Source organism: Mchenga conophoros, linkage group LG10 (genome assembly GCF_057382185.1).
Source record: "Mchenga conophoros isolate Kocher_MC1m ecotype Shallow Benthic linkage group LG10, M_conophoros_male_GT1.1, whole genome shotgun sequence".
Classification (NCBI taxonomy): domain Eukaryota; kingdom Metazoa; phylum Chordata; class Actinopteri; order Cichliformes; family Cichlidae; genus Mchenga; species Mchenga conophoros.
The window spans coordinates 19,364,940-19,384,166 of NC_140535.1; the positions used below are offsets into that span (position 1 = coordinate 19,364,940).

Genomic DNA, 19,227 nt, shown 5'->3' on the forward strand with positions numbered 1-19,227 from the left:
AACTTTCACACTGGCAATCTAAGTGACATAGAGAAAATTGTGAAGAGCATAACTAATAGGATTCAATGACTATTTATCTGGGGTTTATTTAAACCCCAAAACAAACAAGTGCAAGCTTCGATCGCAGATTCTAATGTGCAGTATAACAGTCATTAGCTCGTCCAGAATCGATGCCATTTTACTCCCCATGCCACTGAGATATAAACACGATATAGTAAATAATAATAATAATAATGTCTATCACTAACTTTATCATTATCACTAACCTTTGTGGGATTGCATCCACAACACAAGCCACCTCACACACACACACACACACACACACACACACACACACACACACACACACACACACACAAACAAGAGTGCACAGCTCACCAGCTGTAACATGTCATAGATGGATTCGGTCGGTGGCTTAGAATTTCTTCTTCTCCTAAAAGCGGACATCCCGGCAGGTGAAGTTTCGACGAGAAATCAGGTTTTCATTTCCTGTCCTGCTTTTCAATTCCAGAGTGCTTCCACTCTTCCTCTGCCCCGGGAAGGCTGTGTTTTTCTGCCCTGTGCAGAATGTAGAGTTGCCGAACTTGTCCAGCTAAGCTGATCAGAAGTGCTAAAGGAGATGCCTGCTATTCAACACTCACCCTGCTCTGCAAAACACTGCAGCTGGTAAAATCATTACTGTGGCAGCTGAACAAATGGGTCATTAGGCAGACTGAACAGAACAGATTGCAATGAACAACAGCACTCCCATGTCACCTTATCCTACAGCGTCTATCCAATCACTTTCTATTTTTTCAATCCACCGGCTGTCTCTGCATGCTGCCCTGAGCGCCAGTCTCCACTCTCTTCTTTGCCTCGTATCTGTCCTCGTTGCCTCTTCCACTTTTCTGTCCAGGTGTTTGAGAGGAGCGGTGGCAGGCGGCGTAGAACAAAACATTAAATAACAAGATCAAACCTCACACCCTCATGAGAGATGTAAGAAGAGATGGGAGGAGAAAGGAGGGAGGAGAGAATGGGTGTTGAAGAGGCAGTGGGTGGTGGGAGCCAAACACTCCAACAGGCATCTGCCTTCTCTCTCTCTCTCTCTCTCTCTTTCTCTCTCTCTCTCTCTCTCTCTCACTCATCACTGCTGAGAAAGACTTATGTCACTACATGCTTGTATTTGAACTTGCGCTCCGTTTGGAAATGGGTTTTAAGAAATACCGTGGTTAACGCAATTATTTCTAGAATAACGACAAAAAGAACACGTGGAAACCAACTCAGAAAAAGTTTGTGCCCTAATGCATCAACTATGCATCCCACAGTCAAACCAGTTCTTGCCATTTCCAGAAACTATGTCACACAGGTCAGAATAAGTTCTTTCTGAACATTGAAAATGGCAAAAAATAAGTATAGTCCACATAAACGATAAACTTTAATCCTTTTTATAAAAACAACAGTTGGAGTGGAGAAAGAGAGTCGCAGCTTTTCTCCAAGTCCAGCACATGCAGTCTTTATTAGCACAGTGACTAAATGTACTATATCCTTGACTCGGAACAGACAGGGAGGAAAGTCTAGTATGACAGAGGAGCATGGAGGCAAGCACAAACCTGCTCTAACACCCATCAGCTGAAACCATGCTGAGCGAGAGCCAGAATAACCAGAGATTGCTCATATCCACACACTTGGCACACAGAAGCACAGCACACACATCATTTCACAGCTATGCAGTGAATTTTGACATGCAATAAACACACACACGTATAAGTAAATGTAAATGTCTAGCAATTCTTACGGACGTGCCTCCAATGCCTCCTTGCACAGTGTTTGTCTAAAAGAACAAGCATTTACTTGTCAATATTTGAGCATGGACAGGAAGGAGGGAGGGAGGAGAAAGGAAAGGAAAGGAAAGGAAAGGAGGATATGTCTTGAAGTTCAATTTCACTGGAGATCAGGAAAACATGCAAATCCATAAATCCCTGCAAGGACTGATGGGATATACAGAGAGAGACTTAAATCATATAATCTGAAAGCATGATTATGTTACGACATGAGTCTTCATAAATCTGCACAGGAACATTTCGAATTCAGAGCCGTGGATTTGCAGACTACAGGCTTCAACTCAAAGTTGTAATGGGTGAAAAAAGTTAGAGGCACTTTTTTTATTCCCTTAAACAGCAGCAACCAGCCAGTTCTGATAACACAGCATTAGAGGATTAAGTCGTGTACATTTGAATTTATTTAAATTTTGGAAAACCATCAGAAAGAATGTGTTTTCTTGGTGTGTGTTTACCAAAATATTCTAACACTAACATACAAATTGATGTGTTATTTCTGCATCCTCAGTGTTGACTTTGTGAAGATTATTGCTGCCTTAGAGGCTTCATAAATCAGCACAGTGCTCCCTCCAGTGGAATTTCTGTGGAAGAACAACAGCATCTGAGACAAAGGTGAAAAGGCCCGATTGGAGGGAAGGGGGGCAAGTGAAAGCATAACTGAAGACTTGTGCCACTTATACAGTCATAATAGCCAGAAGCTATAATAATTATATTAAACAAATAGACTAACTCCAAATGAACAACTGGAATTATATCATCAAGAATAAATCAAAAACAAACCTTGATAAAAATTGCACACCACCCTTCAAACACTGAATAATGTATTTTCTATTTCAAATGCCCTCAAGCCAAACTATTAGACATTTGTAAATTATTATCACACTTGTCAGTGAGGCTGACTACACCTTGGAGAACACTAGCAATCACCGACATCTCTACTATCACCGTTATCCTGAGAAATCGGCGCTTTTTTCTCTGGTCGGTTTATCATAGCGGGGAGGTTGCTCTGTGCTTTGTCTAAAATAATGAACATTCCCATATCCCCCGGCTAGCCAGACACTCATTTATCTCCACTAAATGATGTGAAACACTGTGGAGAATGGAGTAATTAGAATGTGGGGATAATTAAAATTGTCCCACTTTGCCTCGTTTTCCTCACTCCTCTGCCACCATGGCACCGCAGGCGCTGGGTGAAATGAGGTAAGACGCAATCCGCAGCACTTCGAAGCTTTTCCAAACAGGAGACTTGAGAAACAAAAGGCTGATCAACATAAAGAAAGGACAAATAGTTTGGGTGAATGTGTGTTTGTTTTTGAAGAAAATGCCACAGTTTTGGCAGTCTGTGGCAAGTTTGGATTGAGCATCCAAGTGTTCAGGCTAAGGTCAGTGCCCACAGCCGGCTGGAGAGCTAAGGGAGCGGGGCTGTTTTAAGTGCCAACGGCATCCTCATGTTGTTTATGGTAATGAACAGCAGGGGGTTCGTGAGGAGGAGGGTGGAAAAAGACCCAAGATCAGAATGAAACTACAAGGACAGAAGGAAAGAAAGGGCATTCAAAACAAGACGGCAGATGAAGGTGCTGGATGAAAAGAAAAGAGCTGCTGTGTCTGATGGTCATGGTCACATTGTTGCTCTCAATGTGGAAAATAATATGACAGTAAATCAAAAATCTAAGGAAATTAGGGGTACAGCAAAGGTAAAGATGAAAGGAAAGGATGGAAAAAAGCAGCAGGGCACAAATCAGACAGCTCGTGTTAGACGAGAGCAGGAGGTGAAAGACACAAAGGTGAGATGAAGATCACTGACTTAACACTTGTGTTCTATTCTTGTTTACTGGTTTGCAGTGAATATTTTTTCCTCTTATAAACAATCCCGATTAGTCAAGTACATTAGCCTGTATGGCTGTGTGGCTGAAAGAGGTCGATTCCCCGAAAAGGCTTTGGATTTGTTGGCCATATATTTCGGATCCCAGTTTTGACTGATTACTGAATTTAACCATACAGCAGATACACAGAAGAACAACTGTGAGGTTAAAACGGCAAAGCAATTTTCAATGTTAATTAAAAACTGCGAAGAGTTTCAGAAAGTTTTGTGCGGCATCTTCAACTAAATGTTTTCTTTCATCATGAGTTCAAATTAGAGTCTCATCTATATCAAGAGCAAGGCAAGCTTTTCTTTAAGTATTTCACTCACTTCTAAAACTGGCACACCAGAATCATGGAGGAGTCTTCACTGAAGCTGCATTTGACCTCACCCATTAGCTCTCCCTTGAGATTGAAACTCATTGACACAAAATGAAGAGTGAATACAGCGATGTCCCTTCCCTTTCTTCTTTGTTCATGCCTAGGTTATCAACACTGGTCCAAAAAAGGAAAAAATGTTTCCGGTGGTTACTGGCTATCAGACAGTGCCATGGTAATGGAAGTGACAAGCGTATCAGAGGGAGAGTGGATGGCACACGGCCTGTCCCAGCAATCACTGCGTCGACCCTGATCAGTCCAGACATAATCTTAATTAGAAAGTGATGCTGTTCACTCACCTGTCTCCAGTTCAGTGTTCCAGAACGCACACTCGCACCCAACACGTACTATGTGCACATCTGTTAATGTGCCAAGACACATACACACTACATTTTGCTATGAATACGGTGCTGCTAATGCAATATGCTGTCAGCACCACAGAAAACTGTTATCGGAGGAAGAATATGGTTATGATTACAGTGTTAAATCCGTAGGATTCACAGACTCACTGTAACCATCATGTTGGGCTTATATATGCCCTATATATTATGACTGTGACAACAGAAAATCCACTGAGAATCTCCCATCTTTTTAGACCAACACTTTTTTTCTGGTTTCATGTGACATGCAGAAACAATTCAAAGCAAAGTAATCAGAAAATCCACACACGTTCCTGCATTTAACAGGATCTGGAAAAATTACACAAAAAAGAGCATAAATCAACTGTTGTGTGTCTGTACGTATTTAACTGTGTCTTGCTACTACAAGTTTAAAAGAAACTGAAGCGGATTATTGTGTCATTGTGACCCCCTGTGGAAATGACCCATGTGGTCATTGCCAACAATGCCATTTCACAGTTATTCAGTGACCCCTATGTGGGAAACTACAAAATAAAGAAGGTCAGTTTGTATTCTGCATCATATACATGCATACATATCCTTATGGATTGGCATAGATTAGCAAATCACTAGCTCATTAAAAAGGTATAGTTAAACACCACAGTGTGCATCAGAAACAACTAATTGTGAGTTTTTCAGCAAAACAATGTTCTTGGATATTGTAGGAGCTGAGATAATAAATCATTCACGCAGAGGGAAAGACAAACTATTCTGGAGAAACACACTGCATGCCTAAAGAAATAAATAAGAAATTTGATATTACAACATTTTTGTGACAGCCTTTTGCAAAAATAGCCACACTGCTGTTTTGTTATGTGGCGTTTTACACACACCTTTTTTTGTATGTGTAATTTTGCCCATAGTGTTATTCCTGTATATAGTCCTGTATATAACACAAACAATAATTGGTGTATGTTTTTTTTTAATGTTAAACTAGATACCTTGTATATAACATATAACTTGGATACATTTGGTTGTGTAGATAGTGATGCATTTTTTACATTGTTTGATCAATTGTAACCCAGGGGAGATGAGATCATAGTGCATCTTTTCTTTAGAAGTCTGAGGAAAAGCATCGCACATTAAGTATCATGCTAGGGCTTACTGGTGTGCCGGTCAATCACTTCTCGTATCTGCTGAATTTTTTCATCCAGCACTCATTCTATTGAACCTTTTATCTTTGTTCAGACTTAGTTTGGCAAACTCTTCCTATATAAAACATGAAAGCAAAGCGACTGCTGAAATTTGTTCAAACATAAATCCAGCCTGTGTTGGATTGTTGATCAAATGATTGTGTTTTCCTTTGCTGTCTGGCATGAAATGTAAGAAATGTCCCCGAAGATGTCAGGCTGCAAGATGACAATGCAACAAATCAAAGACTAAGAAAGCTAAGACTAAAGCTGCCAAAACATCAAACACTGAGCACCAAAAACTCCATCCTCTGTTGGGCTAAACTGTTATTTTTGCATGTCTGAATTTTTTACCTGGCTTGGTGTGTGAAACTGTGGCTTTGTAAAACATATCTTACTTTGTATCCAGTCCCAATGCAAGTTTTATCTTCCGGATGATCCCTGTGGCTCTGCAAGGACAGACAAGGTTCCTCCTCATAAGTATCATCTGGGCTCTCCAGTGGCAAACCTGACACATCATCCAGGATGTCTTCTACAAAAAGGACAAAAGGCAAAGCTGACAAAGAAGACTACACATACACATACCTATACCAAGCTGCTTTCATTTATTTGTGCACTTCATCTGCATTTACTTTGAGAGCCTGGGTGAGTCTGGCTGATTTTTAAAAGGTCACAAGTATGTAGTCGTAACCTTTTAATGAAAATAATAATTTAATAGCATCCTCTTTGTGTTGGATTAAAGTGACAGCAATTAAAGATTCCTATAACCTTTAGTGTTTCTTATTATGATATCACTGTTTAGTAAAATTAGTTATTATTCCTTCCATTTTAAAGTCTCTGTGCTGAAGAACTCTTTTATACACCTGTGTCCTCAAAGCATGACATCATCAATAACCTCCATCTGGCTGCTTAAGTGTTTTTCTCTCCATCTGACCCTTTGCATATGGCATATCCTGCATGATGACAGCTCCACGCTGCTGAAGGATTCATATTAATATTCATATTGCTCCGAGTTCCAAACAATGCCAGCTTGTCAGGCTGCGCATTGCAAGTCCTGGTTTATAAGGAATACAAATGATGCCCTTGCACAAATAAAAAGAGCAGGTCAAAGGAAGGATGGCGGCTGCCTGCAGGTTAGTTATCAGACAGCATCCATGCATAATTAGTAGATCGCCCTGTTCACCTCACTGCATGCAAAAGATGTATCTGAAACCTCTCTTTTTCACCACAGAAAGTTGGGTTTTAGAGGGTGAATGATCACGCAACACAAGATATGTGAATGCAATGCTAAGGACAAAAAAAGGAAGAATCATTTTGTTCTTTTTCCTTTATTGTCATTCATTCAGAACTATGCATGTCTAAGTAAATATGTCAGTATATAAATATCAACTAAGAAAAACTGCTTACATGTAGATTATTTTAAAAAGCAAACAGCTTATTCAACTGATCCCCAAATCTTTTGAGACAGGAAACCTTACCTTGGCTCTGGGAAAAAATGTCTGTGGCTAGGTTTTGTTCCACATCAGAGCGCCGGGGTGGACAGGAGCACACCATCCGAGGATCCAACTGGGGCAGGGTGCTGATGCTCAAGGTCAGGGTTTGGTTTGTAAATGCAGACATCATGTCATCCTTCTGGAGGGCAGATGCCTCTTTACCATTAAGTAACAGAATCTCATCCCCTGCTTTCAAACCTGACAGAGAATCGGGCAAAAAAAATGTAACAAATGTGAAATTTCACTAAGCATATGGTAAAAAACAGTTTAAGAAACAAAGTCAATATGAAATAAATTATTGTAGAGAAAGTTTTCAAACAATGCACAGTCAGTAAAAGCATTATCTGTGAGTTCATGACCCAAAAAACATCCAACCAACAGCAGAATTCCTATGGGCCGCTCAAAAGCACTGCTCACAGATGACTTATGTAAACAAAACTTTTGCACCATACTTCCCAGCAGCACCTCGGAGACTAATCAGGTGCTCCGAGATGCAAATGTGTTCCATCACATCAAAAATGCATCCTTCTATGATTGCTTGCCTGAGGCAAATACTGATCTAACAAGACGGGGTGGGTTTAAGAGGCAAAGTACAATGTCTGTCTATTCCTGTCCTGTCCTGTCCTGCCCACTGTGTGTATACGTTCTTCATGGTACAATAGGTGAACAAACAAAACACTGGAACATAGCTTCAGTTTGAGCCTTGCTCTTTGTCTTGCTGCTCCTCCTCTCAAGCACCTGTGCCCCATTCTGTTAATTGAGAATCATCACTCAATCAGCAATCCAATTAGCAGCTAACCTTATCAATAAACCCAATTGGCTGTGACAGCTGTTTAGAGATGTGGCAGCAGCCTCATCTCATCTAGTAACACACAAGGGGATTTTTGGACATGTTTTGACTGCAGTCATCTGTGAGTATGAGCTTATCTTCCTATTTCAGTCTCATTTTAAATTATTTGCTGCAACAGAGACAGCAGCGACATTATTCAGTAGGATTCTCATAGAACAGCAACACACAGTTACATACATATAGACGCATAAGGCACACATTTAGCCTTAAGTTATGACCTAGTTGTCTGAAATGTGAAGTGTCAGCTGTAGCAGAGGCTTTATTGGGCAGAGAGAGATAACCCCTCTGGTCATATACGGCTGCGTGTGTATGCCTGTGTGCAATGCATGGATGTGCCTTTGTGTGTGCTGCTGTGTGAGGAGGGGAAACGGGAATTACAGTGAAAGAGCGAGAGCGGGAGTGAGAGAGAAATAGACCCTTTGGGGCTCCTTGTCCAGTGCTGGCCTGGTTTCTGCATGTACCCTGCAGAAAATCAAGCGTGATGTCTTTCAATTCCCCATTCACTCTCTGCACTGTTAATAAACCACACACATACACACAGGCTCATCACAGTGTTCATGTGGACCCACTAAACTGCATCTAACTCTGTGATTCAGCAGAATATCGTGCCCAGATTGCAATAAGATGCTTTGTCGTATGTGGATGCTTCAATCTTTTTCTACTTCTAACATCAACTGAGTCCTGTGTCTTTTGGCAGCCTGCTAAGATAGCAGCTTTCAGATTGCTAATACACTAGAGGGCACAATCTCACACTTGAGTAACCTTGGTCTGACCCTGGGGCTTAGTTTTGGGGCATGTTATTTTCTATACATTAGTGTTGTATCTACCAAGCAGCCATATGTTTCTCAAACCCATTAGAGTGTCACTGTCTCAGTTAGAAGATAGGGACCGGTGAAGGGGAGGGGGGGGGGGTTGATCTCCAGACCCAGCAGTGCAAAGCAGAGAGTAGAATAGAAAACAGCCACAAATCAACGCCTTATAAAATCTCTTTGTTCTTGTTTTATGGTTTGTTTGTTTTTTTTATTTTATGGATAAAGGTTTTGGAACGTCATGCCTTCAGAATAAAAGCATAAAAACATCACTTTGGCCATTGTTCTTGACTCTAGCATCTCTTGGCTGGGAATGCGTTCTCTATAAGCATCACTTGTAAGTGTGCTACAGTAACGGGTTAATCTCCTTTACACATGTCAACGTATGCATAAAATGTGTACCTTTCGCTGAAGCCATTCCTCCTGCTTTCACTTCAGTAACTTGGAGCTGCTGCACCCCATCCTCCTCTAAAACTGCCACAGAAAAACCTGCAGACATAGATAGTTAGACACAGAGAAATTCATTTAATTCCTTCGGTCGTCTTTGAAATATTTCTATTTGACAGCGTAAACTGCTGTATAACCACAGCAATTAAATCCACTCCATATCATGTGTGCCCTTCATTTGGGTAACTCCCTTTTATTCATTAACAAAGCATGACTAGATGAAGTCCATTAGAAAATCAATTTGAAACAGAATTTATGGGTGTGTCAAGAACTGACTGCTATTGTCAGAAATAAGCATACCATATCCGTTGTTGCAGAACTCGGCTTTGTCAAACTGGACGACTTTGGTACTTTTGGGATAAATCTCAATCTCTTTGTAGAGCTGTAAACACACAACAGCACATATATAAATAAATAATTGTAATTAAAGAGAAACAAACAAATAGAGATAGATATATCTATATATAGGGAAAAATGGATGGGTAGCAGTGTTGTTGGACAGATAAGGTCAAGGTCATGCTGTTGTTATTAATAAGAAATGAACAGGTTCATGTATTATTCTGGCTCCTTAGCCAAGCAATTGTATCTGAAGGTTGTGGGGTCAAAATCCAGGTCAGGGCTATGAAGTGAGTGGGTGCTCAGACAAGACCCTGAGCTCACAAAAGCCTAGAACATGGACACAGCTGTGTGTATGCAGCAACAGACAGGAACAGAAGTCCGCAGTGTGTAGTAGCCTTCACTGAGGCGAAATAATAACGTAATATCATAGACTAAGGATGAAAGCGGGTGAAATGAGTCACTGATCAAAGCAGGAAGATAAAAGAGCTCTTGAGGAAAAGAGCGAGTTATAAAAATGATTGTGCTTTGAGAAAGATTTCAGTGTATCACCTACAAGGCGCAATCAAAAAGAGGATTTGTTTTGGGGTTTACAGCAGATGAATAATGCGGTGGTGGTGGGGACTTTCAGTGAGTGTGACTGTTCTTATGATAAATAGACGCACACAAACACAAACGGCGACTTCGTAGTGCACACAATAGACTTGAAATGCTACTTTGCATAATTTATAGTTTATGCAATAGTGCTTCTTTTCCATCCTGGTGATTTTGTATGCACGGCAAATCAAAACGGCAACCAACTCATGAAAAATGCACAAGCATTCATCCATATCTGACAATAAAAATATGAATAAGAAGATGGCAAATCCAAATAACATACTGCAATAAACTTAGAATCACACAAACAGCATAATAATGTGTGCTGCATGTCTTTGATTAACTTATATGGATATTTAAACCTAGGATATTCACCTGGTTATTACTTAAAAATATATATCTAATGTGGCTTAGTGTGTATTTCCTCACCAGATCGGAGATGTCCTCTTCAAATGTGGGAACATAATAAAGTATTTGGTTGTCAACCAGCACCTTCAAACGCAGGTAGTGGCCAGAGGGATCGATCTTATGGGTCTGGGGGCAACAAGAACATATTACTTGTACATGCGAGTACATGTTTAAGCTTTAAAGTATCTGGTGACTGGCAATAAGGAGAAAGGTAAAGAGAAACCAACATAAAGTGTGTCATTAAAATGTTATGCCACCGCCTACCACAGATACTTCAAATTTCAGTCCACTTTGACATCAGTTCAACAAATGACTGGAACTCTATTCAAAAAGACATTCCCTATATTGAGTTTTAATAATAGTGCTGGGGAATGCTGTCTAACATGCTGGTCCAAAATCATGGACGATGATGATGATGGATGCTCTGCTTCACTCTGTTACGTTTGTGACTTGCATGCACATATGCGTCATTAGGCAATATTACGCCTATTATGTGTCTCTTGCTGAAGCCAATTAAGGAGAAAAGGTAATGAAGTTAAAACAAGTGATGGACTGTGAATGACAGCAATATACAGTGTATCCTGAAAGGTAAGAGCATTATTAAAAGATCTGTGACTCTGTGAGAACTGTCATAGAAGTAGAACTGAAAGAACTCGGTTACATTCAAATTCATATATGTACATTGAAGAAGACCGTATATGAACCGCTGATAATGTGCATCAATGTGCTGTCAACAATGACAGCTGACAGTAATATGGCAGATCTTCATTTTCCTCATATAACTTAATGGTATTCTGACCTCTCTACAGGGCTGTGTCTAATTTCTTAATACCTTGGGGATTGCCTGTGTTTTGAAAAAGCTGTTGAGAAGAATTAATTGCATTCCTAGCCGCTTGAATGCTGTGTGTGTCATTCTGCGTCTGCAAGCTAGCAGGTAATAAAGCTGCATATTGGAGGTGGGTGACAGACAGCCACACTTCCAAAGCCTCCAAATCACAAATGATTTAGTGATCATAAAATCCATTGAGAATTTGCTAATTAATGATGATTTATCACATGAATCATGACATAATTCTCTCAGCTGCCTTTACAGGTTTAAAGTATCGGTGACTGTATTGGTATTGGCAATATTGGCCCTGTATTTACTTTGGATCAATACTAAAATTTGCAGTATTATAAAGTGCTACTGTGTATGCAATAAAAAGAGGAAACATTGTGCAGTCTGTCACTTTGCAAACTGTCAATCTAAAGTACATCAGTGTTACATTGGTGATTATATGCAGTGCACTGTGTAAAATGCATTTCTCTTATGTGCAGTCTCTGGTAATGCAATATTATCAATGCTGTTTTTAATGGCCCACCTTGCAGACAGTGTTCAAGACTTCCAGTGTTGTCTCTCCGGGCTGTATGACGGCCAGGATGGGCTGGTTGTTCGGCAAACACACCCAGGAGGGTTTCAGGTACTCAGGAACCCAAATATCACTGTCTACATTTTGCTGAGGAAGACTTTTCACAGAAGCTTCTCTCTCCTTCTGAAAATAAAAACAAGCACAGACACTCAGCAAGTTTAAGTTTATGCATCTTTGAGCAGCTGCAGTGGCAGAAAGCATAAACAGACAAGGCAGATTTAATGCAATCGTGAAACTCACAAACAGTAATTCAGTAATGACACTTGTACTGCAGTACAAGCTTTTTGCATTGCATGTAGCACATGTTATATAGCTTACACTTGCATTTTTATGGGTGTGTTACTGTTTTTAAAGCATAATCTGTAACCTTTCGGCCCATCAGTCTGACCTACAACAATCTGGCAGCCTTGTCAGCCGCCTTGCTGGCTTCTATTCCCCCCATCTGTAATATATCTCCACCTATCGAGTAACAGCATCCACATTTATTCTTTCATTCTTCTATCACGCCAGCCTCCAATTAATCACTGCCTCTCCTTCTGGTGCCCTTTCCCCCTATCTGTACATCATTCCATCAGCTCTCTCCTCCCCATCTTTCATTCACGCCATACAATCTGCCGGCAGTTAACAATCAGGCCCGGTGGTCCCTGTCGAAATGAACTTCGACTTGGCTGTATCTGTACGCGTGTGTGTCTGTGTGTGAATCTGCGTGGTAGAGATAAAGTGAAACAAAGAGGGAAACAGCCACAGTAAACTACATGCAACAGCACATTTTTATATTCACAAACACAAACAGGCCACATGCGCAAACAAAATACAGACGCGCACACATTATCTCAGACAGACAACAGACTGGGGGGCCTGTAAGTAGTACCTCCCCCAACTCCCTGAACTCCCAGTCCTGCTCAGCACCATCTGGCTCCCCTCCTGGCCTATCTAGGATGCCTCTGCTGGAGGGTGGTGATGGTGTGTGTGGGGCGGCGGGGTTCTCAGATCCCTGCTAAACTCTCCTTTCCAGCTTATGCTAACAAAGGGATTCCCCAGAACAAACAGCAAATTAAAGCTGGGAAAGTCAATCAGATGTGAACATTTGGAGCTATTCTTGCTGGAAATGCTCAATGAGGAAAATCTTTGCCACTGATAAAGCATTTCCAGCTCTAGTTTACTGCCAACTACAGCACGTTACATCTTATGCTTTTCTTTACAGTCATCCCATACACTGCCAGCTGAAGCCTGGCGTGGGTGGAAAAAAAAAATTGATCTCTCTTTGTGCCACTGGGGGCCTGCACTGCCAGAGCAGGTTATTGCTGCAGACTTAGCTTCTGTCTGCTTCGTTCAGACTAAAGCCTATCTTTTCTCTTCTCCTCATCTCTGGTGCTTTTTACCAGTGCTCATAAAATATGGATCCAGCAGGCTTGTCCTATACAACCTATGTGCAACTGGACATTTTTCCTTAAAATTCATATAGATTTGTCGCATACTGGAAAACTACATTGATATGGTTGTCTTAGGAAACATGTTTTTCTTTCTTATGATATATAGCTAATTATTTGCAATTGTGTGCAAGTGTGGTCAGTACAGCAGTTACAAGAGAACACAGATGGTGTGAAACCAGCGAGTCCTATGGTAGCAAATGTCTGCATATTTGTTGAAACGTCAGAACACTAATGATGTGAACATATCAGATTAAATTTGTCTCTGTGGGATTAGCAGACAGAAAATCCCTCCAGTTGATAGCCTTTTTGATACTGATAAAGATGGAATTGCCTGAAGCAAATTAAATAAAGGGACTCTGTCCACACTGCTCAGAATATTAAAAAACTGCTGCAGAAGATGACAAGGGTTGTTTATTCAACACAAATAAACCTGAGCATTGTCCAATGACGCTGAGAGAGACACAGATATTCTGCCGCTTTTAAAGCTTTATGAGTCTGCAAATGTCTCCAATCACTCTTCATCGAGGAGAGAAGCAAACGTCTGAAAATATTAAAGCAAGGGCTTTAAAAACGACCTAAAAAAAATGCTCAATGGTGCAGAAGGGTGCAGGGATTTTGTGCTTTCCCTTAGATAACCCACCCTGCAAAGAGCCAGAGCCCCAAAAGGATCTTAGTTAAGTGAAAGGAGGTGGAAAATCTAGTGATGTAGCTGGCCTCGGGGTCTTAAGAAGCCCATTACCCATTATACAAGAACAAAGATTCATCTGATGCTCCAGTGATTTTTCCTCTTGGTGTATGCAAAAAGCAAACAATGAGAAGAAATGAGTCCACAGCCACACGAACTCTGCTGATTTGTGGTGAATACCAAACTAATAAAGGGAGGAGGAGCTTCATGTTTAGCCTAAGGGAGGTTATTACTGTAAATGGTGCAATGTGGTTGTCAACTCCCTTTAATTTCTTGATGGGAAATGATTGCACTGTACAGCAGAAGTGGGAACACGCTGATACTGGATTATATGTATTTAGCACTTAATTTCACCCAGTGAGGAGACGTTCAGCTGCACTATTACTTAATGTTCAGCAGAAACAGCAAAACTGCTTCATCTTCTGGAATGTTAAAAGAGGGCAGACATAAAATATTACATCGACAACAAAATGTAATCTAATGTAGGTTTTTACACAAACAGAGTTAAAAGCTTACAGATTTTTCACTGGAGGAGTCTTCGAACACCTTCTGCAAAGACTTTCTCACTGGCTCCGCCCCATCAGCAAACACCTGCAATAACACAAAGCACCGCAAAATTAAAACACACATAAGTATAGTTATTACTTTGACACCAAGAAGCAGTTTCAAGCATAAACTTACGAACACACAATATTTAGCTGCAGTAGTATTTATTCACCAAAATCGAATTTTACAGATTTCAATTAAACATCAAGCACTGCAAAGTCACTCAAAGTCAAACGTACCTGGTCAATTGAAGGGTGTCCTTTGCTCTTTCTCCTAGATGCGGTGTCCAGACCCCAGAGTGAGGAGAAACGGCTTCGACGTTTACTGAAGGTGCGAGGGAAAGGTTGGTTCCGCCTTCTCATGCTGCTCTCTGTACGGGCAGACACCTGTGACAGTGACAGTTACAGAAAACACAACAGAAATGAAACAGACACCTTTAACACCCGAATGAAAACAGTTTGACACACAAAAGCAATCATTTGCAGCAGCTACTGAATACTTTCAACCTCTAATCCCCTTCAGTCACCTACGACTTGGCACAGGGAAACTTTTCGTTCCCGTTTTTTGACTTCTCTGGGTTCAATCAGAGCTCAAATAGTATGAGCAACTATGCATTACACTAGTATAGAGCTGGTCAGACATCAGACACGTACACTTCAAACATAACATCTTAAACCACTTTTTAGACTCATCTTCTCATTCCCCACATGAGAGGCCTTTATACTGTTATTACAGCCCAAATCTACTGTAGAAAGTAAATGAAGGAAAAAACAGAAATATTGCTTTTGTGACCAAAAACTTTGAATACCAGAGCTGAGAGAGAGAACAATTATATTTCCCTTTAGGCAAGACAAATGAGTTCATTTGAATATTTTTGCAATTCATTAATTAGTAGCCATGAACAATTATTTTAATTGCATTTCATTTCAGTAGTTTTGCGTTACATGTATTTATAAATGTGATTCTCCTTATAAATATGCCACATTTATCATATTTAAGCGATGCAATAATGACATTTCAAATTAGTCAGAAGGGATGTGGTAATAAATAGAGTAAAAAGAATATGAAAGGGACAGGAGAGACATAAAAAAGGACGGTATAAAATATGGCAGATAAGGAGAAGAAGACACTGAGGGAGCAAGACACAAACAAAGGAAGTGAGGGTGTAGGCAGTAAAAGGAGGGGGAGCAAGGGCCAGAGAGTGTTAAGCCTGTTTGTGGGAAAGTGCCTCAGGGATGCTAGCTTGCTAAAAGAGTTTGTATTGATCGACCAATCACAAAAAACACTGTCAGTGCTTGATGTTGTGTGTGCGTGCTAGTGTATGTTTGGCATATCCGTTACCTTGCTCGTATAAAACTGCTCTGTAGAGAAATGTTTTCCATGTTTTGCTCTTCGTTTTTGCTCTTTCTTCTTTGGATGATACTACGCAGAGCTTACAGCTCAATGACACACAATCGCATAGAGATCAGGTTGGGTTTCATTCTGTACATTCTGCAGCACTGAGATAATAACTTGGGTTTCAGAGAGGATTTATAGGTAGAATGTTTTGCTTTCACTTTTCTCTCAAGCTTTTAGGATAGCGTGTATGTGATACATTTTAATATGTGGTGTGTGTTTGCTACCCAAGTCTGAATCTCTGAACCTTGTTAAAGTAAACCATCTATGTAACCTTAGCCTTGAGTGTTAGGCTTAAGAGTCACAGCTGTTTTTGCACACTTAGAATAAAAAACTTGCATGCATCACTATGACAGAAAGCAGAAATAATGCAGGTGGTCATTTCACATTTTTGATGCTACCAACACATCAACTTTGAGAGCTGGCACTTACTTATATCTACTTAAATTCCATCACTTAAACAAAATCTTTATAATGAGAAAATTATTGCTATAATTCACTTGTTCACCAGTTTTAATGTTGTGGCTAATTGCGTGTTACAGATAAAAACTCACTCCACTTTACAGCGCTCATGCTAACTTTGGGCCTGAGAATCAAACCAGCATACCTGGTTTGTTCATTTGTTTCATAACCTTGGGGTATATGGCAGTATCTATTTCTTTGAACATTTGTGAGGCAAGCAGAAATTCTTGCTTTCAGTAGGCGTATGTGACAAGGCACTCACAGGCAGATAAACACACCCACTCTTCAAGCTGGGCTGTTATTGAGGGTCGACAGTTGGAAACCTCTCATGCAATCTCTACACGGAACATGTAGAGACACGTGAGTCTGACTTTTCAGGTTTGGATTCATGAGCTCCGATCAAGTTTACAAAAAAATTGCAACCTGAAAAACACCTGGAGTGAATAGTCAGATACCAGCACTAAACATGTCTAATCATACCAGTGCATGGAAGGAGGAAACAGAGAAGATCCCCAGTCGTCCCATGGCAACTTTTGTGGGACGTGACGCGAAGCCCAGGAGGCGTTTGGGATTGGGAGGTTCACCGCCCTGCAGACTCGCCAGGTAGCAGCGGCAGCGGAAGAGATCTATGTGAAATCTCTCCAAGTTCTGCTCCCACAAGAAGATCTATAAGCAGCAGAGATTACAGAGTAAAAAGTCATGCGTGTGTGATTATGCAATATAAACAAACTTTGCTGATGAGATCCAGATTTATTCAGTTTTATCTCTAATGAGAACAACAACAAAAAATAAAAAGATAAAGAACCGACGCTGTGTTAGGTGGTTATTCGGCTGTTTCAGGAGAAGTGAGATGTGGGAGTACTGCAGCCACTGTGGAGAGGTATTACTCACCAACACAGCCCCCACCAGTTGGTGACCTGCTGTTCTACGTGCAATGTATCACAGGGTGGGCCGTGGGAGGTGAAACACGGGGACACACACTCACAGTGAAACACAAAACTAGACTTAACGCTGCATTAGTTCCCGTGGTCACCTATGTGGAAGTGTGAAAATATTAACACAATTAAAAAATATAAAGAATTACGGAAGTAGAAGTTTTAATGTTTTTTCACATTTGTTTGTTCCCCTCACCTCTCCTCAGATTTATTTATAAAGTTTACATAAATATGTACAGATAAAATAAATAAATATAATTATCATTCAAATAATTGCAACAATTCTTATATGTTTTATATGTCATTATATTTCCACACTTTCCACTTTTTGATCTTTTATTTTTCTTTATCTCTGTGGTTAATCCCCATTTTCTTTTTTTCCCACAACTATATCCTTATTGGCAGCTCCGTGACTCAACTGAAAGAAGTCAGTCAATGACATAAACCCTGCTTGAGGCTTGTTTTCTTCTTTGATGCCACAGTTTCAGTTACTATGTCTTTACAGCAGGCAATCAAAGTGCTTCCTTTTAAATTGCAGCTCTTTTACTTGATGAGGATTAAGTGCTTTCTAGTTCCTTTTATGTTACATATAACAAGAAATAGAAAGAGCATTATGCAACAACACCAGTATAAAGACAGATGCAAAGACTTGCTAGGACAAGGAGGCTTATTGTTAATGACCACACTTCTAGGCTTTTTTTCTTTTTGTAAGATTTTCCAGTCAGTACTGGCTACCATCACCAGCAACTCCAGACATCCTGCATGGAATAAGCCTAAATCAATGTTCTTTTGAAACTGAACAAAAACGGGTTCTGGAAAAGATTTGAAAAAGTTGCAATGTTCTTAAAAGACCTCTTGAATCTAAAAAGATTAGTCAGGTTTACCTGTGTGCTATGTGTCTGTATGCACTGCGTGCAAGTGGACTCGCATGTGTTTCTAAATGAGCGCCAGCTGGAATAAGTGAAACCATTTTTGGTTGGAAAGGCTGCTTTAGAGCATTTTTGCCTGGATGACGGCATGCTGTAAAGATGATTTAGTGCCATGATTTCAGTGCCGGAGAGTGTCGGTGCAGTTTAAGTCACATCTATAAACTGCCTTCAGGTGTTTTCATTCAAATTAACTGGAAGATAAAGAGGTGAGGACGGTTTTTAGCCATGAGATAACAAACCTCCCTACAGTCGCATTTTATGGGCATAAAGTGTTATTAATTTGCAATAATATGACAAAATTAAAGGGCATTTGTCTCATAGGTGTTGTTTCTGTAATGCTCCACCACCTCATGTACAGCTTTAATCTGTTTGACCGCTTTCAGTATGTCAGACTCCTTGACACTTAGCTCCACTTTTAGCCCCAAACGACCACCCGATTGACCCCATACCTGCTCAAGTATGGTCTTTCTCTTCTTGCCATCAGTGACAGTGGACAACTGCATGTCTCCCATTTTCTTCATTTTCTCATCCATATCAATCTTCTGCTCCAGCTTGCGGATTTCAGTTCGCAGCAATCGCACGGTGTCCTCCCTGTGGTGCTGCCGAGCAAGAGCAGTAGCACACGCCGAGTGGATCGCCGTGATCCAGTTTTCCAGTTCTGTTTGGCCTGATGTCTGAACAGAAGGAAGGGACCATGACAAAGTGAGTAACGATAGTGAGCAGATAAAATAAAGAAACTGACAGCTGAAAGAATTTAATCATGACTTCCAATATCGGCCTCTGGGAGGAAATGGTCATTATAATCTCATCATCATTTTATTACTTTCTTCCCATTCAGTGAGGAGAGCTGTCATGAATATAAGTAGACAGATTTTAATATTACACAATGGTCAGTCTGGTGGATCACTGT

The 19,227-nt window shown here is 40.5% G+C and overlaps 1 protein-coding gene across 3 annotated transcripts in view; it reads right to left on the minus strand.

Moving 5' to 3' along the window:
- The window catches only part of LOC146565771 (rho guanine nucleotide exchange factor TIAM1-like), a 50,659-nt gene that overhangs the window by 10,575 nt on the left and 20,857 nt on the right, over nucleotides 1-19,227 (minus strand). For 2 of the 3 annotated variants that reach the window (XM_085289137.1, XM_085289136.1), the window contains exons 8-17: nucleotides 18,767-18,991; nucleotides 16,934-17,119; nucleotides 14,836-14,982; nucleotides 14,567-14,641; nucleotides 11,885-12,055; nucleotides 10,545-10,649; nucleotides 9,483-9,564; nucleotides 9,138-9,224; nucleotides 7,062-7,274; nucleotides 5,982-6,115 (exon numbers count right to left, since the gene is read on the minus strand). In XM_085289137.1, coding sequence (XP_085145263.1) covers nucleotides 5,982-6,115; nucleotides 7,062-7,274; nucleotides 9,138-9,224; nucleotides 9,483-9,564; nucleotides 10,545-10,649; nucleotides 11,885-12,055; nucleotides 14,567-14,641; nucleotides 14,836-14,982; nucleotides 16,934-17,119; nucleotides 18,767-18,991 — 1,425 coding nt within the window. The remainder of the gene's footprint in view (nucleotides 1-5,981; nucleotides 6,116-7,061; nucleotides 7,275-9,137; nucleotides 9,225-9,482; nucleotides 9,565-10,544; nucleotides 10,650-11,884; nucleotides 12,056-14,566; nucleotides 14,642-14,835; nucleotides 14,983-16,933; nucleotides 17,120-18,766; nucleotides 18,992-19,227) is intronic. The other variant, XM_085289138.1, reaches the window with a different exon arrangement.